Below are 24,873 nucleotides of genomic sequence, written 5' to 3' on the forward strand. Positions count from 1 at the left end.
CAGCAAAATTTAAGGCAGTTATACATTTTAAAAACATCACAATACATTCATAACAGATTTCACAACATATTAAGCGTATGCCCTCAGGCATCTACTCTACTACCACATATCTATAACACAGAATTCATGTGGACGTGTGTGTGTGTATAGCGCGTATGTTATCGTGTGTTTGTATGCATGTGTCTATGTTTGTGTTGCTTCACAGTCCCCGCTGTTCCATAAGGTCAATTTTTACCTGTTTAAAAAAAAATCTGATTCTACTGCTTGCATCAGTTACCTGATGTGGAATAGAATTCCATGTAGTCATGGCTCTATATAGTACTGTGCGCCTCCCATAGTCTGTTCTGGACTTGGGGACTGTGAAGAGACCTCTGATGGCATGTCTTGTGGGGTATGCATTGGTGTCCGAGCTGTGTGCCAGTATTCCAAACAGACAGCTCGGTACATTCAGCTTGTCGACACCTCTTACAAAAACAAGGAGTGATGAAGTCAATCTCTCTTCCACTCTGAGCCAGGAGAGACTGACATGCATGTCATTAATGTTAGCTCTCCGTGTACTTTTTAAGGGCCAGGCGTGCTGCCCTGTTTTGAGCCAACTGCAATTTTCCCAAGTCCCTCTTTGTGGCACCTGTAGTCTAGGTGCGACAAAACTAGGGCCTGTAGGACCTGCCTTGTTGATAGTGTTGTTAAGAAGGCAGAGCAGCGCTTAATTATGGACATACTTCTCCCCATCTTAGTTACTGTTGTATCAATATGCTTTGACCATGACAGTCTGCAATCCAGGGTTACTCCAAGCAGTTTAGTCACCTCAACTTGCTCAATTTCCACATTATTCATTACGAGATGTAGTTGAGGTTTAGGGTATAGTGAATGATTTGACCCAAATACAATGCTTTTAGTTTTGGAAATATTCAAGACTAACTTATTCCTTTCCACCCATTCCGAAACTAACTGCAACTCTTTAAGTGTTGCAGTTATTTCAGTTGCTGTAGTAGCTGATGTGTATAGTGTTGAGTCATCCGCATACATAGACACACTGGCTTTACTCAAAGCCAGTGGCATGTTGTTAGTAAAGATGGAAAAAAGCAAGGGGCCTAGACAGCTGCCCTGGGGAATTCCTGATTCTACTTGGATTATGTTTGAGAGGCTTCCATTATAGAACACCCTCTGTGTTCTGTTAGACAAGTAACTCTTTATCCCCATTATAGCAGGGGGTGTAACGCCATAACACATGTTTTTTCAGCAGCAGACTATGATCGATAATGTCAAAAGCCGCACTGAAGTCTAACAAAACAGCCCCCACAATCTTTTTATCATCAATTTCTCTCAGCCAATCATCAGTCATTTGTATAAGTGCTGTGCTTGTTGAATGTCCTTCTCTATAAGCATGCTGAAAGTTTGTTGTCAATTTGTTTACAGTAAAATAGCATTGTATCTGGTCAAACACAATTTTTCCAATAGTTTACTAAGGGTTGGTAACAGGCTGATTGGTCGGCTATTTGAGCCAGTAAAGGGGGCTTTACTATTGGCAATATCGTCCGCTATTATCCTCAGCAATTTTCCATCAAAGTTGTCAGACCCCGGTGGCTTGTCATTGTTAATAGACAACAATAATTTGTTCACCTCTTCCACACTCACTTTACGGAATTCAAAATTACAATGCTTGTCTTTCATAATTTGGTCAGATAGACTTGGATGTGTAGTGTCAGCAATTGTTGCTGGCATGTCATCCCTAAGTTTGCTAATCTTGCCAATCAAAAAAGTATTAAAGTAGTTGGTAATATCAGTTGGTTTTAATGAATAATGGAGCTGAGTTTGCCTTTTTTCCCAATGTCATTGAAGGTGCTCCAAAGCTTTTTACAATCATTCTTTGTCATTTATCCTTGTTTCACAGTGTTGTTTCTTCTTCTTTTTATTCAGTTTAGTCACATGAGTTCTCAATTTGCAATACGTTTGCCAATCGATTGTGCAGCCAGACTTATTTGCCATTCCCTCTTAACCATAAGATGTTTCAATTCCTCATCAATCCACAGGGATTTAACAGTTTTTAGTCATTTTCTTAATGGGTAACTGGGGTAGTTTATTAGTAACTGGAATAGGCAATTTCATAAATGTGTCAAGTGCAGTGTCTGTTTGCTCCTCATTACACACCACGGACCAACATATATTATTTACATCAACAACATAGGAATACACAATATTAGGCCCAGCCTTTGGAACTTTGGTTTACCTAGATATAGCTACTAAATTATGATCACTACATCCAATGGATTTGGAGACTGCTTTCAAACAAATCTCTACAGCATTAGTAAAGATATGATCAATACATGTTGATGATTTAAATCCTGTACTGTTTGTAACTACCCTGAACCAGGTTGCAGGCACTGGTTACAGTTTGAAGCTTTCTCTTGAGTGGGTAGCCTGATGAAAGCCAGTCAATATTTAAATCACCCAGAAAGTATACCTCTCTATTGATATCACATACATTATCAAGCATTTCACACGTTATCCAGATACTGACTGTTAGCACTTGGTGGTCTATAGCAGCTTCCCACCAGAATAGGCTTTAGGTGAGGCAGATGAACCTGTAGTCATATTACTTCAACAATATTTAACATGAGATCTTCTCTAATATTCACAGGAATGTGGTTCTGAATATAAACAGCAACACTTCCACCATTGGCATTTCTGTATTTTCTGTAAATGTTATAACCTTGTATTGCTACCACTGTATCATCAAAGGTATTATCTAAGTGAGTTTCAGAGATTGTCAGAATATGAATGTAATCTGTTACTAGCAAATTATTGATTTCATGAACCCTGTTTCTTAATATGTTAACGTGGGCTATTTTGAGCACTTTTCTTCTGGGATGCTTACTTGTTGTGCCATGTTGAAAGTCACTGAGCTCTTCAGTAAGGCCATTCTACTGCCAATGTTTGTCTATGGAGTTTGCATGGCTGTGTGTTTGATTTTATACACCTATCAGCAATGGGTGTGGCTGAGATAACCGAATCCAATAATGAAAGGGTGTCCACATAATTTTGTATATATAGTGTATGTATGCCCGGTGGGTTGTCATTGCAGGCTTTTGAGTTGTTTTCATGTCTCTTCAGGGTGGGGTGTATGTGTTCCAGCTGATGGACTACTATGCTGCTAGTGGCATGTGTCTTCTCTTCATGGCCATCTTTGAGACGGTCTCCATCGCATGGGTCTATGGTAAGTTAGAATCCAATTTAAAAAAAACAAAAAACATCTAATGGAACCGTTCAAAAGATCTTTACACTATATCAATCCCCCAAAGACAGAACTGTCACTGGTTTAATCTGGTGTTTATGCCAGAGTACAGTACAGTGTATTCGGAAAGTATTCAGACCACTTCACTTTTTCCACAAAAAGTTTTTTTTGAAATGTTTGCAAATTTATAAAAAATGTAATTAATAAATACCTTGTTTACATAAGTATTCAGACCCTTTGCTATGAGACTAGAAATTGAGCTCAGGTGCATCCTGTTTCCATTGATAATCCCATGTTTCTACAACTTTATTGGAGTCCACCTGTGGTAAATTCAATTGATTGGGCATGATTTGGAAAGGCACACACCTGTCTATATACTGTCCCACAGTTGACAGTGCATGTAAGAGCAAAAACCAAGCCATGAGGTCAAGGAATTGTCCGTAGAGCTCAGAGACAGGATTGTGTCGAGGCACAGATCTGGGGAAGGGTAGCAAAAAATATCTGCAGCATTGAAGGTCCCCAAAAACACAGTGGCCTCCATCATTCTTAAATGGAAGAAGTTTGGAACCAAGACTCTTAATGGAGCTGGCCGCCCGGCCAAACTGAGCAATCTGGGGAGAAGGGCCTTGGTTAGAGAGGTGACCAAGAACCCGATGGTCACTCTGACAGAGCTCCAGGGTTCCTCTGTGGAGATGGTTGTCCTTCTGAAAGGTTATCCCATCTCTGCAACACTCCACCAATCAGGCCTTAATGGGAGAGTGGCCAGACGGAAGCCACTCCTCAGTAAAAGGCACATGACAGCCCGCTTGGAGTTTGCCAAAAGGCACCTAAAGGACTCTCAGATTCTCCAGTCTGATGAAACCAAGATTGAACTCTTTGGCCTGAATGCCAAGCGTCATGTCTGGAGGAAAACTGGCACCATCCCTACGGTGATGCATGGTGGTGGCAGCATCATGCTGTGGGGATGTTTTTCAGCGGCAGGGACTGGAAGACAAGTCAGGATCTAAGCAAAGATGAACGGAGCAAAGTACGTAGAGATCCTTGATGAAAACCTGCTCACAACCTCAGACTGGGGCGTAGGTTCACTTTCCAACAGGAAAACAACCCTAAGCACACAGCCAAGACAACGCAGGAGTGGCTTCAGGACAAGTCTCAGAATGTCCTTGAGTGGCCCAGCTAGAGCCCGGACATGAATCCAATCTAACATCACTGGAATGACCTGAAAATAGCTGTGCAGCGACGCTCCCCATCCAACCTGACAGAGCTTGAGAGGATCTGCAGAGAAGAATGGGAGAAACTCCACAAATACAGGTATGCCAAGCTTGTAGCATCATACTCAAGAAGACCAGAGGCTGTAATTGCTGCAAAGGTGCTTCAACAAAGTACTCAGTAAAGAGTCTGAATACTTATGTAAATGTCATATTCATGTTTTGTTTTTTATACATTTGGAAAAAATGTGAATTACTGTGTCATTATATGGTACTGTGTGTAGATTGATGAGAGAGAAAAAAAACTGAAATCCGTTTTATAATAAGGCTGTAACGTAACAATGTGCAAGTGGTGGTCTGAATGCTTTCCGAATGCACTGTATATTCCTCACCTTTTGATAGTACTGTTCAGAGACTGCTTCATAGTCCCAATTGTTGGCATTTATGTCCACAGCTCGTTTTATGACCAAACCCAGCATGGTTAGCCTGTCTCTCTGTTGTATGTTGTTCCAGGTGTCGACCGCTTCTATGATAACATCGAAGACATGATTGGCTACCGTCCAGGACCTTACATTAAATACTGCTGGCTGTATGTCACCCCAGCCACATGCATTGTGAGTGACCTACAAACCCATTTAAACTCTCGTATACAGTATAAAATGCCATTCGTTAGGGAAATAATTTTTTCCTGACCAGGAAAAACTCTGGGACCTAGACAGATCCCATGATCTGGAAAAACTCCAGTTAGAGTTGTAAACATTGACGGCCCCAGTCAAGGCCCACTGCTAAATCAAATACTTGTTGTTTTCTCTAGGCCACCTTTGCATTCTCCCTCATCAAGTACACCCCTCTGAAGTACAACAATGAGTATGTGTACCCCTGGTGGGGCTATGTGATAGGCTGGCTCCTGGCTCTTGCCTCCATGGTCTGCATCCCTCTCTGGATTATCTACAAACTCGCCACCACAGAAGGAACGCTCAGAGAGGTGAATTTAGGTTCCTTTGCTTACTGAACATTTCCTCTTGACACAACTACCAATTGGATATCACGAAATTGGGGAGAAAAGGTGTGTAAATTTTTTTAATAAAAAAAGTATGTGGACACCTGCTCGTCGAACATCTCATTCCAGAATCATGGGCATTTATATGGAGTTGGTCCCCCCTTTGCTGCTATAACAGCCTCCACTCTTCTGGGAAGGCTTTCCACTAGATGTTGGAACACTGCTGCGGGGACTTGCTTCCATTCAACCACGAGCATTATTTTTATTTTTATTTTTTATTTCACCTTTATTTAACCAGGTAAGCCAGTTGAGAACAAGTTTTCATTTACAACTGCGACCTGGCCAAGATAAAGCAGTGCGATAAAAACAACAACAACACATAGTTACATATGGAATAAACACTAACGTACAGACAATAACACAATAGAAAATGGAAAATCTATATACAGTGTGTGCAAATGTAGTAAGTTATGGAGGTAAGGTAATAAATAGGCCATAGAGCAAAATAATTACAATTTAGTATTAACACTGGAGTGATAGATGTGCAGAAAATGATGTGCAAATAGAGATACTGGGGTGCAAATGAGCAAAATAAATAACAATGTAAATAACAAATGGGGATGAGGTAGTTGGGTGGGCTAATACAGATGGACTGTGTACAGGTACAGTGATCGGTAAACTGCTCTGGCAACTGATGCTTTAAAGTTAATGAGGGAGATAAGTGTCTCCAGCTTCAGAGATTTTTGTAGTTCGTTCCAGTCATTTGCAGCAGAGAACTGGAAGGAATGGCAGCCAAAGGAGGTGTTGGCTTTGGGGATGACCAGTGAGAGATACCTGCTGGAGCGCATACTACGGGTGGGTGTTGCTATGGTGACCAATGAGCTAAGATAAGGCGGGAATTTGCCTAGAAGGGATTTATAGATGACCTGGAGCCAGTGGGTTTGGCGACGAATATGTAGTGAGGGCCAGCCAACGAGAGCGCACCGGTCACAATGGTGGGTAGTAAATGGGGCTTTGGTGACAAAACGGATGGCACTGTGATAGACTACATCCAATTTGCTGAGTTGAGTGTTGGAAGCTATTTTGTAAATGACAGCAGTTGGAGGCCACAGAAGGAGTGTTGTATGGCATTGAAGCTTGTTTGGAGGTTTGTTAACACAGTGTCCAATGAAGGGCCAGATGTATACAAAATGGTGTCGTCTGCGTAGAGGTGGATCTGAGAGTCACCAGCAGCAAGAGCGACATCATTGATATACACAGAGAATAGAGTCGGCCCGAGAATTGAAACCTGTGGCACCCCCATAGAGACTGCCAGAGGTCCAGACAACAGGCCTTCCGATTTGACACATTGAACTCTATCTGAAAAGTAGTTGGTGAACCAGGCGAGGCAGTCAGTTGAGAAACCAAGGCTATTTAGTCTGCCAATAAGAATCTTTTATCAATCGCGGTTATTATATCGTTTAGGACCTTGAGCGTGGCTGAGGTGCACCCATGACCAGCTCGAAAACCAGATTGCATAGCGGAGAAGGTACGGTGGGATTCGAAGTGGTCGGTGATCTGTTTGTTAATTTGGCTTTCAAATACTTTCGATAGGCAGGGCAGGATGGATATAGGTCTGTAACAGTTTGGATCTAGAGTGTCACCCCCTTTGAAGAGGGGGATGACCGCGGCAGCTTTCCAATCTCTGGGGATCTCAGACGATATGAAAGAGAGGTTGAACAGGCTAGTAATAGGGGTTGCGACAATTTCAGCGGCTAATTTTAGAAAGAAAGAGTCCAGATTGTCTAGCCCAGCTGATTTGTAGGGGTCCAGATTTTGAAGCTCTTTCAGGAATCAGCTATCTGAATTTGGGTGAAGGAGAAGCGGGGGGGGCATGGGCAAGTTGCAGCCGAGGGTGCAGAGCTGGTGGCCAGGGTAGGGGTAGCCAGGTGCAAAGCATGGCCAGCGGTTGCAGAATGCTTATTGAAATTCTCAATTATCGTAGATTTATCGATGGTGACAGTGTTTCCTAGCCTCAGTGCAGTGGGTAGCTGGGAGGAGATGCTCTTATTCTCCATGGACTTTACAGTGTCCCAAAACTTTTTGGAGTTAGTGCTACAGGATGCAAATTTCTGTTTGAAAAAGCTAGTCTAACTGGTTGTGTATATTGGTTCCTTACTTCCCTGAAAAGTTGCATATCGTGGGGGCTGTTCGATGCTAATGCAGTAGGACACAGGATGTTTTTGTCCTGGTCAAGGGCAGTCAAGTCTGGGGTGAACAAGGGGCTATATCTGTTCTTAGTTCTGAATTTTTTGAATGGGGCATGCTTATTTAAGATGGAGAGGAAAGCACTTTTGAAGAACATCCAGGCATCCTCTACTGACGGAATGAGGTCAATATCCATCCAGGATACCCGGGCCAGGTCAATTAGAAAGGCCTGCTCGCTGAAGTGTTTTAGGGAGCGTTTGACAGTGATGAGGGGTGGTCGTTTGACCGCGGACCCATTACAGACGCAGGGAATGAGGCAGTGATCGCTGAGCTCCTGGTTGAAGACAGCGGTGGTGTATTTAGTGAGGTCGCGCACTGATGTTGGGCGATTAGGCCTGGCTTGCAGTTGGCTTTCCAATTCATCCCAAAGGTGTTCGATGGGGTTGAGGTCAGGGCTCAGTGCAGGCCAGTCAAGTTCTTCCTCACCAATCTCGACAAACCATTTCTGTATGAACCTCGCATTGTATAGCACTTTCTGTATATCTGTTGATGTAAAAAGGTTTTTATAAATACATTTGATGGATTGTCATGCTGAAACAGGAAAGGGCCTTCCCCAAACTGTTGCCACAAAGTTGGAAGCACAGAATCGTCTAGAATGTATGCTGTAGTGTGAAGATTTCCCTTCACTGGAAATAAGGGGCCTAGCCCGAACCATGAAAAACAGCACCAGATCATTATTCCTCCTCCACCAAACTTTACAGTTGGTACTATGCATTGGGGCAGGTAGCGTTCTCCTGTCATCCGCCACACCCAGATTAATCTGTCGGACTGCCAGATGGCGAAACGTGATTCATCACTCCAGAGAACGCGTTTCCACTGCTCCAGAGTCCAATGGCGGTGAGCTTTACACCACTCCAGCCGATGCTTGTGTGCGGCTGCTCTGCCATAGAAACCCATTTCATGAAGCTCCCGTCGAACAATTATTGTGCTGACGTTGCTTCCAGAGGCAGTTTGGAACTCGGTAGTGAGTGTTGCAACCGAGGACAAAAATTGTAGACCTGCACCAGGCTGGGAAGACTGAATCTGCAATAGGTAAGCAGCTTGGTTTGAAGAAATTAACTGTGGGAGCAATTATTAGGAAATGGAAGACATACAAGACCACTGATAATCTCCCTCGATCTGGGGCTCCACGCAAGATCTCACCCTGTGGGGTCAAAATGATCACAAGAATGGTGAGCAAAAATCCCAGAACCACACGGGGGGACCTAGTGAATGACCTGCAGAGAGCTGGGACCAAAGTAACAAAGCCTACCATCAGTAACACACTACGCCGCCAGGGACTCAAATCCTGCAGTGCCAGACGTGTCCCCCTGCTTAAGCCAGTACATGTCCAGGCCCGTCTGAAGTTTGCTAGAGTGCATTTGGATGATCCAGAAGAGGATTGGGAGAATGTCATATGGTCAGATGAAACCAAAATAGAACTTTTTGGTAAAAACTCAACTCGTCGTGTTTGGAGGACAAAGAATGCTGAGTTGCATCCAAAGAACACCATACCTACTGTGAAGCATGGGGGTGGTTATCGTGCTTTGGGGCTGTTTTTCTGCAAAGGGACCAGGACGACTGATACGTGTAAAGGAAAGAATGAATGGGGCCATGTATCGTGAGATTTTGAGTGAAAACCTCCTTCCATCAGCAAGGGCATTGAAGATGAAACGTGGCTGGGTCTTTCAGCATGACAATGATCCCAAACACACCGTCCGGGCAACGAAGGAGTGGCTTCGTAAGAAGCATTTCAAGGTCCTGGAGTGGCCTAGCCAGTCTCCAGATCTCAACCCCATAGAAAATCTTTGGAGGGAGTTGAAAGTCTGTGTTGCCCAGCGACAGCCCCAAAACATCACTGCTCTAGAGGAGATCTGCATGGAGAAATGGGCCAAAATACCAGCAACAGTGTGTGAAAACCTTGTGAAGACTTACAGAAAACGTTTGACCTGTGTCATTGCCAACAAAGGGTATATAACAAAGTATTGAGAAACTTTTGTTATTGACCAAATAGTTATTTTCCACCATAATTTGCAAATAAATTCATTAAAAATCCTACAATGTGATTTTCTGGATTTTTTTCTTCTCATTTTGTCTGTCATAGTTGACGTGTACCTATGATGAAAATTACAGGCCTCTCTCATCTTTTTAAGTGGGAGAACTTGCACAATTGGTGGCTGACTAAATACTTTTTTCCCCACTGTATATAATTAGTGTAGGTTTTTAGAGCAATGGAGGGGAATGATGTGTGACAGAATATAGTAACATTAGAGAAGCATTGTAGACCAAAAGCCCTCTTTTTCTGTTAACTGAATCTGAAATCATTGGTTTCTATGAATGTTTGGTTGGATGCGTTACTGTATGTGCCTAAATTGTGCTGTTTTTAAATTAGACACCAATATAATACACATTATTAATATTAGTTTTCTTTCAATTATTTGTTTCGACATCTCACTGTAGGATTCAGCAGAATCTCCTAAGTAGCTCGAAGACTAACAGGTCGAGTGGCGAATTAGGGAGCCCCTCAACTCATACTAAAGAGCCACTCGCCCGACTTGATCTGTTTTCCTGTTTAACTGATCACAGGTGTGCCGTTAAGATTACATCGCAGAGCGCATGGTTAACAGCTCTCGTCTTTTGAGTTGGGTGACTACCAACAGGAACGTTTTCCGATTTCGGGTAAGAATTTGCTTCACTGATTTTCTTCCTTCGTCTCCAGTTTTAGCTAGCGTCAAGGCTAGCTGCGGAGACTTAGCTAGCTTAGTTGCAAGGCTTAGCTAACCTGGCTAGCTCGCCGCAAGGCCTAGCTAATCTGGCTAGCTCGCCGCAAGGCTAGCTATACTACTGACTAGCTTTTCTACATCGAAGGGTAGAATTACTAGTTCGCTCTCTCATTTAATTCAACCCACCACCGGCATTGATTAGACATTGCTTATTGGTCGAGAACCATGCTTTTGTTTGTCGCAAGACCAACATAGTGCTAGCTTCCTTTGGCTAACTTTGTGCTAACTAGCTAGGCTACTAGCCCAAGTGGGCTAGCACTTTGTTCTCCCCAGGGGGTACCAAGCAAGGCCCCAGAACCAGCACACCCGTGCATATGGAGGGGGACCATTTTGGGCAAGAACATACACTCCCTGTGTGTCGTCTGCCTGGGTGTCGAACACGCGGAAGCTGCGTCCGACAACCCCCGGTCATGTATCTATTGTGGAGTTATGCGGTTAACACACTCAGCCGGAGAATGCGCAAAGCAGCCCAACGTGGTTCGTCTCCCGCTCTTAACTCAAGCGAGGAGACTGCCTCGCAGACCCAGCCCTCATGGGCCGACGTCATTGATGGCTACCCTGATGATTGCGAGGGTATGACCGACCTCCTCCAGGCAGCTGAAGAGGATGAGGAGAAGCAAGCCGCTCGGCCCTCTTCCGCCCTTAGCGGGGCATCAATGGCGGATGATATTCATTAATTGACGTCTGCAAATGGGCAGCGACCAGACTCCGTATTGAGTGGCCCGAACCCGTGGGGGTAACTCTCCTCTCGCACCGTCTAAGGCAAACAACTTCTCCCAGCTATCTCAGTTTGCGTGGCGGAAGCCAAATGTAATTGGGATAAACCTTTGTCTGGCAAAGTCTAATCTGACTTTTTGTCAACGTGAATGTCAAGGACATGGAGGAGCTGGCCCTTGACAAGCCACTGGTGGTCGAGCCGTCACTGGCCAACCTCCTCCATCCCAGTGCCTCGTCAATGACGGGCACTTCTCTCCCTGGTAAGACGGACCGCTTCTACGCATCTATCTAGCAAAAGATCTATGTGTCTTCCACACATTCTGTATGGGCTTTGAATGTTACGTTCCTACTACTGGCTTACCAGGCCAATTTGATGTTGGAGATGCACAATATCATATCGATTGGCAAGCCTAACCCAGACCTTTGGGATGAGATCTGTGTTGTCACAGACCTCAACCTCCGAGCCTTCAGGGGTGCCATTCAAGGCTGCAGCCGTGCCATAAGCCTTGCAGTGGTAAGGGAGAGAGCTTTGTGGCTCAACCTGTCCAGCCTGTTGGACAGGGAGAAAGCAGATTTCCTTTACGCTCATGTTGAGCCGAAGGAACTGATTGGGTCGGCTGTCACCTCCATGCGGCAGAAGTGCGAACTTCGAAAGAAGGAGGGCAAAGCCTTCAACTTCTGTCTGCCCGTAGACCCGGGAATCGTGGCTACCAGTCCTCCACAAGCCAAGGCTTCGTTGCAGGGAAAGGGCAATTCTCTGGCACTAGGGCTTTCCGCGGGAGGCCCCCAGCAACGCAGCGGGCATCGACCCCACAGTTTGAATCCCTTAACGGGCCAACAGTGGGGAAAACAGTCCTTTGTTGCAGACGCAGCGAGGTCTTCCTGTGTGGAAAAGGGACGCCCAACTTAGGGGTACGAGAAGTCTGTCCATAATAAAGCCCTGCACTGCCTTCTTAACAGCACTATCAACAAGGCAGGTCCTACAGGCTCTAGTTTTGACACACCTGGACTAATCAAATCAAATCAAATCAAATTTTATTGGCCACATGCGCCGAATACAACAGGTGCAGACATTACAGTAAAATGCTTACTTACAGCCCTTAACCAACAATGCATTTATTTTTAATAACAAAGTAAAATAAAACAACAAAAAAGTGTTGAGAAAAAAAGAGCAGAAGTAAAATAAAATAACAGTAGGGAGGCTATATATACAGGGGGGTACCGGTGCAGAGTCAATGTGTGGGGGCACCGGCTAGTTGAGGTAGTTGAAGTAATATGTACATGTGGGTAGAGTTCAGTCGTGTGGTCAGGTGCCACAAAGAGGGATTTAGGAAAATTGCTGTTGACCAAAAACAAACTTACCAATGCTCTGTATCCAAGGTTTAATGCTTCTTGCAGGACCTTTTGGACAGAGGGAAGGCTTTCTCCACTGTTAAGGTCTATCTAGACACTATCTCGGCCTGTCATATAGGCTTCCACAAAAACATGGTGGGAAAAAATCCCCTGTCATGTTGTTTCATTAAGGGGGCCTGTCGCTTACATCCTGTTCCCAAGCCTCATCATGGAATTTGTCTATTGTGCTTGAGGCTGTTTCACAGCAGCCGCTGGAAAGCGTGGAGATGAAATATCTTCCCTTTAAGACCGCTTTACTGGTCGCCCTTATGTCCACAAAAGCGAGTGAGTGAGCTACATGAACTGTCAGTTCACAATTCGTGCCTGCAGTTTGCCCGGGGATTTTCCAGGGTCACCTTGTTGCCCAAACCCGCTTTTATGCCCAAGGTTGGCGACAATTACAATTGTCTTGTCTTGGAGCTTGTGCCTTTCCACCCGCCTTTTTTATGGAAGAGGAGCGGCTACACAATTTCTGTCCAGTACGCGTGTTGCACATATACTTGGATAGGATGAGAACTTTGCGCAAGAGCGACCAACTCTTCGTGTCTTGGGCGCCTCCCTGAAAGGTGAGGCCCCTCTCATCAGCGGTTGTCTCATTGGATTGTGGATGCTATTATATTGGCCTATAATAGCAAGAGGTTACAGACTCTGGAGGGCCTAAGGGCTCACATCACCAGAGGTATGGTCACCTCTTGGGCACTGTTTAAGGGAATCTCCTTGCAGGAGATTTGCGATGCGGCTTGTAGGGCATCCCCTCATACTTTTATGTGGTTCCACCGACTAGACGTCACTGTGCCTTCATTGGCACATACTGTCCACAGTTTCGGGACCCTGAGGGTTGATATTGAGACTGCCTGGCTTCAGAGAGCATGTGCGATACAGAAGTTGGCCATATCCCACAGTGAGATGTCGAATCAAATAATTTAGAGAACTTAAGGTTACTAGTGTAACCTCACTTCTCTAATATTATGAGTGTGACATCTCACCCCATTCCCCTATTCGCAAGCTTGTGAGGAAGTTTGTCACGTTCGAGAGTGATCAGAGGGCAGCCGAGTGACTCTTTAGTATGAGGGGAGGGGCTCACTCATTCGCCACACGACCTGTCTGTGTTCAACAGTTGTGTATGATTGGTCCTTCGAGCTACTTATTCTGGAGAACCCCACAGTTAAATGTCTCACCCATATTATCAGAGAACCGGGGTTAAGCAAGTAACCCTAAGTTTCTCAGTCCAGTGTTTTTATGACCATTATGTTTCATTTGTCTATGATACACAACATTACTAACATTATCTCAAACTACTCAGTCCATTATGCTTTATTCCTTTTTCTCATTTTCTCTGCAGCGCATTCACATCCTCCTCCAGCCCTCTAACGACCTACCCAAAACCAAGAGAGAACAGGAGAGGATGCTGGCCACCTTCGCCCCCAAGGGCGAGGGAGGCATGGAGCCAGTAGGGGTACCAAACAAAGATGGCTACCTCCCAGTGGGGGTGAAGGACTCAAACTGCTAAGGAAACCCCAGTGACAGCGTTGGAGTGACTCATTCAGTCAATTAAGTCATTTTTGGAAATTAACTGAAAATCCAATTCAAGAATTCAAGAGAAAGTGCATCAGGCAGCCAGATAAGCAATGAGAGAGAGGAACAAGTGTGCACTCTTGCATCCCATAAGCTCTCTTTTACAGAACCAATGGGCTTTCAGGTAGAAAACATGACAACTGTGTTCAATTACAAAAGCTTATTTCTCATTGTTCAGTGGACACTGATCTACACGTGTATAATATTGTCTGTCTATGGCCAAGTGGGAGATTGTTGTTAGGCCTACTGTATTGTATTAAAGGAATCATCCTACTGGGCACAGATGTCAATTCAACGTCTTCCACGTTACGTTAGTTCAACGTAATTTCATTGAAATTACGTGGAAACAATGTTGATTCAACCAGTGTGTGCCCAGTGGGCTGGTAAAGAAAAATAAGCTGTACACTACAAATGAGATCAATAACCATTGATATTGTTATAATGTGGATCATTGTTAAACGAGGATGTATTGTATCACCTTTGTCAATTTAACAAGAGCTAACAACCGTCCCTGACGAAGGCCATGCAGCCGAAACGCGTCAGATAAAAAAAAAAAAATCTTGTTTCTATTGAACATGCCATACAAATAAAGGCATTTTAATTAATTATATGAAGTGTGCCTTGGTCCTCATTTCTTTTTGATGAACAATTCACCCCTTTGACCAAAGAGCACCTTCTGTCTACCAACATTTACTATTGTGTACATTAGTAGCGCTTCCTTTCTAAGAGCTAACAACCGTTGGACTAATAGAAAACTATGTACAATATTTTAATGATTAGATTTTCTGTGTAACATGACTACAAAAGAAATATGAATCTGTATGTTTTGAAATAAACAAAATGTGTAATATATTATATATATCAGTGTATTGTATGCTATTATTGTGATCCTTATGAGATCACTCTTCACTAGGGAAGGCTTTACAATCACTTCACAGTATTGTTGTAGTCTATTCAAGTCTTTTCCTGTGTAGTCCTTCTTGGACCAAGTTCTGCTCTATGTATATTGTCAGATCTTTTATAAATCAGAGCAAGAATGATCTAGCAATATTCAGGGGACATGCTGTGAACCACTAGAAGCCGCGCTTTCCCCGCTGGCTACTAGGCACAGTTCCAGTTCGGGTTGATGATTGGCTAGAAAGGGCTGTCTTGCGTGCGTGAGTGACGCGTCTCTATCCCAACATGCAGCAGGTGATGTCCAAGGAAAGATGGCGGAAGGAGGAGCGGCTGATCTGGATACCCAGAGAGGAGAAGTCGCAGCGCTGCTGAAAACACAGCTACGAAAGGGAGATACTTGGTAAGAGTTTGCCGATAACTTTTTAAAGGTCTTAGGAGGGTGCTTGCTGACTCTGTCGGGGCTGTCAAAGTGCTAAACCAGCGGATAGCGAGTGTGACAGGCCGTGTTGACAGTTACCGACCCAGTTAACGTTAGCAAGTCAGTCAGTTATCAAGTCAGTCAGCTTCTGCCAGCTAAAGCTAGCCAGCGGGTTCGCTACATTCCACAGTTTTTAGTGACCAAGTTATTTGCCAACATGGTATTGTCTAGATACATAGGTATGTTACCAACGTAGTTAGTAAAATACATTTATTTTCCCAATGATTTCAGTTTCATGTACTTCCGATTCCAAGCTGGCTAACTTGATTTCAAGTGGTTTGCCCGTGACGTGAGCTCATCTGACAAATCAGGGTCGTGAAAAGCACCTGTCAAAATTGCTTAGCATGCAAACTAGCTAACACACTCACAAATGTGCCAGTATGAAACTAGCTAGCTGCTGACAATTGATGTTTAGTAACAATCAAGTGTCTGAACTAGCTAGCTCCCACTATGTTAGCAAGCATCTGTTTTGTGATAATTGTAACATTCCTTACATTGTTTAACGTTACTCCATCAAATTTATGTTATTTTTTTACTAATCATAACAGATCAGCTGCTGGTCATTCTGAAATAACCCCTTTGTCTCGAGTTCTTCTCTCCTCTAATTAACAAAGATTACAGAGGAGACTTTTGTAACCTGAGGTCTTTCTCTCAGCCCTGCTGGTTAGTGGATACCCTGCCTGTACTTTGGTGCTTCACACTTTTTGTTATTTTGTGTGTTATTTTTTTTACTTATCAGATACCGTCTGTTACCACAAACTCATTAGATATAGTCTAGCGTGATCTCAGATCTAAATAATCAGTGCTCTCGCTCGCTCTTTCTGCATAGGTACCTAGTGGACAGCCACTGGTTCAAACAGTGGAAGAAGTATGTGGGCTTTGACAGCTGGGACAAATATCAGATGGGAGACCAGAATGTCTACCCTGGACCAGTGGACAACTCGGGGCTCCTTACAAGTGGTAAGATGCACCACACTCGGACCTCTTTGAAGCAATATTTATTGTCAATCTCTGGAGAGATTAGTGGAAATGGTGACTTCATAATGTGTTATTTTACTCATCCCAGTGTGTCCGGATGAACCCACCACTGTTTTGCGCAGGACAGGATGTTTAGAGTGAACATCATGATGTATCTTACCTAATATATCAAACTAAAGGCTGTTATACTTTCAATGTCTATAGGCTATGACTATGTCACTACTATGACAGAAAAAGTAGGTCTATAATTGACTCTGTAAACATAAATGAAAATGGTCAAGGGTAGCCTACCTCTGGTCTATAGAAAGCTGTCTGTTGCTTTGTGTGTTATTGTGTGAGAAACTGCCATTATGAGTAGGCCACCACCAGTGAAGCTCGCCCTAATGAATGACCCATTATAACCCTACCCATACATAGTCCTATAATGGTTCCCTTTAAGAAACCCTCTTTCACCACTAAACCTGGGTCATATTCATTATGGCAAACAAACAAAAATGAATGATTGTTATTGGCCAGGTTCAGGTAGTCCTTCCGTGTCAGTCCGTTTTCTTCTGTTTGTTGCCTAATGAACATGACCCTATTCTCTCTCTCTCTCTCTCTTTCTGTGTCTGTCTGTCTCTCTCTCTGTTGTGAGTAGATGGGGATGTTCTGGCCATCAAGGAGCACCTCATTGATGAGCTGGACTACATCCTGGTCCCAACAGAAGGCTGGAATAAGCTAGTGAGCTGGTATGCACTGATGGAGGGACACGAGCCTGTTTCACGCAAGGTAAGAATGGGTGACATTATTAGTGGCTAATTATGGCTGGTGTGGTCCAATATCTTGTTGTTTTTAAATGGTCAAATAAAATAATGTTCAGCTACTGTATGGGTATAAGAGCTGGTTGGGCACAGTGCACGTAGCGCCAGTGCTACAGAGGTCATCAGATGAAAGAGAAGCTCAGTCAAAGCTCAGGTACTTTTATGTGAAGTGGTGAATAATATGAGGTAAGATAATATGGTCAGTACACAATTACATTTCAATGGTTGCCGTCAGGCCTGTTTGTTGATGGCCTACTCGTAGCTGAAGAGCTTATTGTGGTGTGAGAGGAGTAATTGAAGTTTCACTGTGTCAAAATCTTGGATGTGTTCTATAGGGTTGGATTGATCAATACACTTCAACACGGGTCAGATTGGGACGATTGTGAAAAAGGATACAAGGATAACTTTGATTTCTAGATCAATATTAAGGCCTACCCAGCTAGTAACTGAATCTCAAGCATAAGCTATCTTAATGTTTAGGTGATGTCTTTCTCACTATGTCTTCTTCAAGAGAAACAGCTGGACTGGTCATGCGATTTGATACAATTTAGCTACCGGTATTCCAAATATGCAAGCTATCATTTGTAATATGTGGACTGAAAGTAGCATGCTGTATAAGGACTTCATTGGTTTTTAAAACGTAAAGTGGACCCTATCACAGATGCTTACTGATGCAATGTTGTCCTCAGAAGATCAGATTTTCTAAAGTGGAAGTAGGCTACATTGATATTATTTAGTTGCTTTTTTATTCAGTGTGCTTTGGGTTTAACTCTGACAACTGACTTCAGTATAAGCCAGTAACTCACATAAGGATTGTGTTCCCGGAAACACCGGCAAAGGGGTTCTGCTAACGTAGGGCTATTTTCTAACAGCTAACTGCCAGCCAGGCCTACTGTACTTCCGTGAGCCCAGACATAGCTTTCTGCATTTTCAAATCTAGCCAGTCATCGCATCATGGCTGCTGCACTGCTTTCTCTTTCTCCCCCCATCGATCCTCCCCTTTTTGCCATGTATGTTGTGGGGGGTATCGAGTGGCCCTGGCCGTTTCTATTTTCAGAGAGTGCTGTGGATGACTGAAACACCGCTACATGGAGCGAGCTACGAGACACAACATGCAGGAGGTTTTCTTTTCTTTCTTTCTCACTTTTTGGGGTTCTTGTCAGACTGTGTTGGAATTGATTTTCTGGGTTCTCCTCTTGCGGTTCCACTCAGGTTCTCTACGTTGAGGCTCACCCGGGGAGTGATTCTATAGTGTCCTTGTTTTTTGAAGTGGAGGAATGCTGGCTGAGGTCAAACAGAGAGAGAGAGAGAGCGAGAGGCTTTTTAAGAGAGAGGGGAAAGAGAACGAGGGAGAGATGGCCTAGCCTAAGCAGAAAGTGAGGGGGCGGGGTAGATCTGTTCTCATTGGTTCTTAGCATAGCTGTTTAAGAACTTTGTGACATTTCTGTTCTGTCAGAGTTTGTTACTGTGAGACTTGCAACTTGCCTTTTGTCTCTGCTTTGTGTGGAACACATGGCTGGGCATTCATTGTATAAGGAGGGCAGTGTCTGGTGGTGGGTGAATCTGACCCATGCCTACAGCTGATCTCATGGGCTGGGGCAGGTCTGTACCCTGTGGTGTGGGGCCAGCCACCAGCGGAGGGGCTGTGTGAAATGAATAGGAATGGACCCTTCAGCTGTCTCTACGCTCTGGGGCTATATTAAGAGTCTTCGTGACTCGCTCCTGTCAAGGGAGTTAGAAAGTGTAGCCTATAGTTTATACACTTACAATGCTTTCAGTGGCCTATTAATTGGGTAGCCAAATTCTTAGTTTGTTTCTGTTTTGTTGTTGTTTTTGTCCCAAATAATGAGCTTGATTATTCTAATGCCATACGCTGTGTTCTTTAGTTCTTGTTTTCTTGGTAAAGTTCGTGAATGCTTCTCTGTTCACTGTTGAAGAGTTTTAGGAAGTTCATACTTGCGATCAATCAGCCATGCAAATCTTGCCCGTATTGGAACAATGTCATGATGAGTTTAATTAGCAAAGCATATTTTAGTTTCCTTCATATGCCATCATGTATGACAAATGCTTTGAACAAAATGAACAATGTAATGGGTTTAATTGGCAAAATTGTAACCGAGTGATGCCTATTTTCTTCTCATGCCATCTGTCATGTAAGACAACTTTAACATTGTCAAGTGTTTAATTTGCAAAACAAACCTTTACACAAGAGGAAATCAACCAAATTATTAACAATCTGCCATGATGTAAGACACTCTTTATTGCCATATTTCTACAGGTGGTAGAACAGGGTATGTTTGTGAAGCACTGCAAGGTGGAGGTGTACCTCACAGAGCTGAAGCTGTGTGAAGACCGCAACATGGACAACGTGGTCACCAGACGCTTCAGCAAAGCAGACACGATAGGTAGGCAGACACTTTTCTTCTCCCTGACAGAATGAATGGAGCAGATGATATCTTTATTTTGAAGAAACTCGTCTCTTTTCCTCATGGATAATTTCCACCCGTTTTCTACCTGCCATTATAATATAATAGAATGCCCTTCAGCCTGCACTTTTATCTGTAGCGACTTATAGTCATGCGTGCATGTATGGGTAGGCCTAGTCCTGGGCGTCGAACCCATGCTCTACCAAGCGCCATGCTCTACCAACTGAGCGATAGAGTACCATTATATTGGTGTAACCATTATATTCATTGTACAGTTAACCTGACAAATGTAGCAACTGGCCACTTCTCCCAGACAGATAATGAATTAATAGATCATTCCCATCCATTAACCACCAGTCATAGTGATTGTACAGGATAACTTCTCTTCTACCTGACACAGAATCAATTCCACTCATTTTCTACCTGACATTAGGATTGTGTGTTTATAACCTGACATGTTCTGTAGTTCTTAATTTGACTTGTTGATTGTATACTTTGGTTCACAGTGCACCATTGCTCTTAGTTATTTCACTAATAATACTAACATATTTTGTTCAATTTATGCAGATTGGATGCATTGTCGAGCCTTTTAATGGTCAATTTAAACAGTGAAATCACAGGGGAAGGTCACTGATAACTCTGTTCTCAAAGTGTTTGTCAACCTCTTATGTAAACTGAATTTGCTTTTGGCTACAGCAAAATGATGCGCTCCCACAAGAACTGCCAAAACTCTGCTCCCTAAAGCACACATAAGTAATCAACAATTACATGGGCAGGGAGTGTTACCGTAAAGTAATTCATTAATCTGCTGCCAATTTATCAGAGCATGAGAGATTTATACACTCAATTATTCTCTGCCCTAAGTATGCAGGTGCATGCGTGTAGTTTTGTCAGTTTGTCACCTACACTGAGTGTACAAAACATTAGGAACACCTGCTCTTTCCATGATAGACTGACCAGGTGAATCCAGATGAAAGCTATGATCCCTTATTGATGTCAACTGTTAAATCCACTTCAATCAGTGTAGATGAAGGGGAGGAGACTGGCTAAATAATGATTTTTAAGCCTTGAGACAATTGAGACATGGATTGTCTATGTGTACCATTGAGGGTGAATGGGAAAGACAAAATATTTAAGTGCCTTTTGAACGGGTTATGGAAGTAGGTGCCAGGTGCACCGATTTGTGTAAGGAACTGCAGTGCTGCTGGGTTTTTCATGCTCAACAGTTTCCTATGTGTATCAAGAAGGGTCCACCACCCAAAGGACATCCACCCAACATGACACAACTGTGGGAAGCATTGGAATCAACATGGGCCAGCATCCCTGTAGAACACTTTCGACACCTTGCAGATTCCATGCCCTGACAAATTGAGGCTGTTCTGAGGGCAAAAAGGGTGGTGCAACTCAATATTATGAAGGTGTTCCTAATGTTTTGTACACTCAATGTATGTGGCATGTTGTGTATTTGTTATCTTAGTCCTATAACCTCCTGTGATGCAGACACCATTGAGAAGGAGATGCGGAAACTGTTCAGCATCCCAGACGAGAAAGAGACCAGGTTGTGGAACAAGTACATGAGCAACACGTTCGAGCCTCTGAATAAACCGGATAGCACTATACAGGACGCAGGACTCTACCAAGGACAGGTATAAAATAACCCTCGGATACCAGGCTATTTATACATTAATGTTTCTACTTCCTGTCCTGTCATCGCACCAGTTATATAGGGCCTAGATTATTCCAGACCATGCAAACTGACAAGGAAACTCTCTATGCTCTTGTTACTAGGAATGGCGCCGGAGGGGATGGCTGCCGTTTTTACGGGCTCCTAACCAATTGTGCTATTTTGTGTGTTTTCGCATTGTTTGTCACTTATTTTGTACATAATGTTGATGCTACCGTCTCTTATGACCGAAAAGAGCTTCTGGATATCAGAACAGCAATTACTCACCTCGAACTGGACAAAGATTTTTTCTTTAATGAGTCGGACTCGAAGGATATAATGTTGCTCCCAGACAAGGCCCAAATCTCTGTCATTCGCATGAAGAAAATAAGGAAATACAGTGGGCGGAGATCAGGGTGCCTTGTGAGAATCCGTTAGCGAGTGGGTAACCCGCCTCTACCATCCGTTCTATTAGCCAACGTGCAATCACTGGAGAATAAACTGGATGAGCTCCATTCGAGACTATCCTACCAACTGGACATTAAAAACTATAATATCTTATGTTTCATCGAGTCGTGGCTGAGCAACGACACAGATAATATACAGTTGGCTGGGTTTTCTGTGCATCGGCAGGACAGAACAGCTACGTCTGGTAAGACGAGAGGGGTGGGGGGGTGTGTATTTGTCAATAACAGCTGGTGCGTGATGTCTAATATTAAGGTAGTCTCGAGGTATTGCTCGCCTGAGGTAGAGTACCTCATGATAAGCTGTAGACCACACTATCTATCAAGAGAGTTTATCTATATTTTTCGTAGCCGTCTATTTACCACCACAAACCGACGCTGGTACAAAGACCGCACTCAACAAGCTGTATAAGGCCATAAGCAAACAAGAAAATGCTCATCCAGAAGCGGCGCTCCTAGTGGCCGGGGACTTTAATGCAGGCAAACTTAAATCCGTTTGACCTAATTTCTAGCAGCATGTCACGTGCAACCAGAGGAAAAAACTCAAGACCACCTTTACTCCACACACAGAGACTCGTACAAAGCTCTCCCTCGTCCTCCATTTGGCAAATCTGACCATAATTATATCCTACTGATTCCTGCTTACAAGCAAAAACTAAAGCAGGAAGTACCAGTGACTCGCTCAATACGGAAGTGGTCAGATGACGCGAATGCTACGCTACAGGACTGTTTTGCTAGCACAGACTGGAATATGTTCCAGGATTCATCCAATGGCGTTGAGGGGTATACCACCTCAGTCACTGGCTTCATCAATAAATGCATCGATGACGTCGTCCCCGCGGTGACCGTACATACATATCCCTCAGACGAAACATCAAACAGGCAAAGCGTCAATACAGGACTAAGATTGACTCCTACTACAGCGGCTCTGACGCTCGTTGGATGTGGCATGGCTTGCAAACTATTACGGACTACAAAAGGAAACCCAGCCGCGAGCAGCCCAGTGACGCAAGCCTACCAGATGGGCTAAATGCCTTTTTATGCTGGCTTCGAGGCAAGCAACACTGAAGCGGGCAACTGTGTGATCACTCTCCTTGGCCGATGTGAGCAAGACATTAAACGGGTCAACATTCAGAAGGAGTACCAGTACGTGTCCTCAGAGCATGCGCGGACCAACTGGCAAGTGTCTTCACTGACATTTTCAAGCTCTCCCTGGCCGAGTCTGTGATACCTACATGTTTCAAGCAGACCACCATAGTCCCTGTGCCCAAGAAAGGGAAGGTAACCTGCCTAAATGACTACCGCCCCTTAGCACTCACGTTGGTAGCCATGAAGTGCTTTGAAAGACTGGTCATGACTCACATCAACACCATCATCCCGGAAACCCTAGACCCACTCCAATTTGCATACCGCCCCAACAGATCCACAGATAATGCAATCTCAATTGCACTCCACACTGCCCTTTCCCACTTGGACAAAAGGAACACCTACAGTGGGGAGAACAAGTATTTGATACACTGCCGATTTTGCAGGTTTTCCTACTTACAAAGCATGTAGAGGTCTGTAATTTTTATCATAGGTACACTTCAACTGTGAGAGACAGAATCTAAAACAAAAATCCAGAAAATCCCATTGTATGATTTTTAAGTAATACATTTGCATTTTATTGCATGACATAAGTATTTGATCACCTACCAACCAGTAAGAATTCCGGCTCTCACAGACCTGTTAGTTTTCTTTAAGAAGCCCTCCTGTTCTCCACTCATTACCTGTATTAACTGCACCTGTTTGAACTCGTTACCTGTATAAAAGACACCTGTCTACACACTCAATCAAACAGACTCCAACCTCTCCACAATGGCCAAGACCAGAGAGCTGTGTAAGGACATCAGGGATACAATTGTAGACCTGCACAAGGCTGGGATGGGCTACAGGACAATAGGCAAGCAGCTTGGTGAGAAGGCAACAACTGTTGGCGCAATTATTAGAAAATGGAAGAAGTTCAAGATGACGGTCAATCACCCTCGGTCTGGGGCTCCATGCAAGCTCTCACCTCGTGGGGCATCAATGATCATGAGGAAGGTGAGGGATCAGCCCAGAACTACACGGCAGGACCTGGTCAATGACCTGAAGAGAGCTGGGACCACAGTCTCAAAGAAAACCATTAGTAACACACTATGCCGGCATGGATTAAAATCCTGCAGCGCACGCAAGGTCTCCCTGCTCAAGCCAGCGCATGTCCAGGCCCGTCTGAAGTTTACCAATGACCATCTGGATGATCCAGAGGAGGAATGGGAGAAGGTCATGTGGTCTGATGAGACAAAAATATAGCTTTTTGGTCTAAACTCCACTCGCAGTGTTTGGAGGAAGAAGAAGGATGAGTACAACCCCATGAACACCATCCCATTCGTGAAGCATGGAGGTGGAAACATCATTCTTTGGGGATGTTTTTCTGCAAAGGGGACAGGACGGCTGCACCGTATTGAGGGGAGGATGGATGGGGCCATGTATCGCGAGATCTTGGCCAACAACCTCCTTCCCTCAGTAAGAGCATTGAAGATGGGTCGTGGCTGGGTCTTCCAGCATGACAACAACCCGAAACACACAGCCAGGGCAACTAAGGAGTGGCTCCGTAAGAAGCATCTCAAGGTCCTGGAGTGGCCTAGGCAGTCTCCAGACCTGAACCCAATAGAAAATCTTTGGAGGGAGCTGAAAGTCCGTATTGCCCAGCGACAGCCCCGAAACCTGAAGGATCTGGAGAAGGTCTGTATGGAGGAGTGGGCCAAAATCTCTGATGCAGTGTGTGCAAACCTGGTCAAGACCTACAGGAAACGTATGATCTCTGTAATTGCAAACAAAGGTTTCTGTACCAAATATTAAGTTCTGCTTTTCTGATGTATCAAATACTTATGTCATGCAATAAAATGCAAATTAATTACTTAAAAATCATACAATGTGATTTTCTGGATTTATTATTACAGACCTCTACATGCTTTGTAAGTAGGAAAACCTGCAAAATTGTCAGTGTATC

At 43.9% G+C, this 24,873-nt stretch overlaps 2 protein-coding genes across 7 annotated transcripts in view; both read left to right on the forward strand.

Annotated features, from left to right (window-relative positions):
• Positions 1-14,988, forward strand: part of LOC121581244 (sodium- and chloride-dependent GABA transporter 2) — a 33,170-nt gene extending 18,182 nt beyond the window's left edge. For both annotated transcript variants that reach the window (XM_041896737.2, XM_041896738.2), the window contains 4 exons: positions 3,115-3,217; positions 4,957-5,057; positions 5,258-5,428; positions 13,904-14,988. In XM_041896737.2, the coding sequence (XP_041752671.1) occupies positions 3,115-3,217; positions 4,957-5,057; positions 5,258-5,428; positions 13,904-14,071 (543 nt within the window). In that variant the 3' untranslated portion in view covers positions 14,072-14,988. The remainder of the gene's footprint in view (positions 1-3,114; positions 3,218-4,956; positions 5,058-5,257; positions 5,429-13,903) is intronic.
• Positions 14,989-15,328: 340 nt separating this feature from the next.
• The window catches only part of LOC121581246 (ubiquitin carboxyl-terminal hydrolase 15), a 49,152-nt gene continuing 39,607 nt past the window's right edge, over positions 15,329-24,873 (forward strand). For 4 of the 5 annotated variants that reach the window (XM_041896739.2, XM_041896741.2, XM_041896740.2 and 1 more), the window contains exons 1-5: positions 15,329-15,433; positions 16,341-16,471; positions 17,127-17,257; positions 19,568-19,694; positions 21,216-21,361. In XM_041896739.2, the coding sequence (XP_041752673.1) occupies positions 15,345-15,433; positions 16,341-16,471; positions 17,127-17,257; positions 19,568-19,694; positions 21,216-21,361 (624 nt within the window). In that variant the 5' untranslated portion in view covers positions 15,329-15,344. Of the gene's footprint in view, positions 15,434-16,340; positions 16,472-17,126; positions 17,258-18,307; positions 18,411-19,567; positions 19,695-21,215; positions 21,362-24,873 lie in introns of those variants that run through there. The other variant, XM_041896743.2, reaches the window with a different exon arrangement.

Source organism: Coregonus clupeaformis, chromosome 14, assembly GCF_020615455.1.
Source record: "Coregonus clupeaformis isolate EN_2021a chromosome 14, ASM2061545v1, whole genome shotgun sequence".
NCBI lineage: Eukaryota > Metazoa > Chordata > Actinopteri > Salmoniformes > Salmonidae > Coregonus > Coregonus clupeaformis.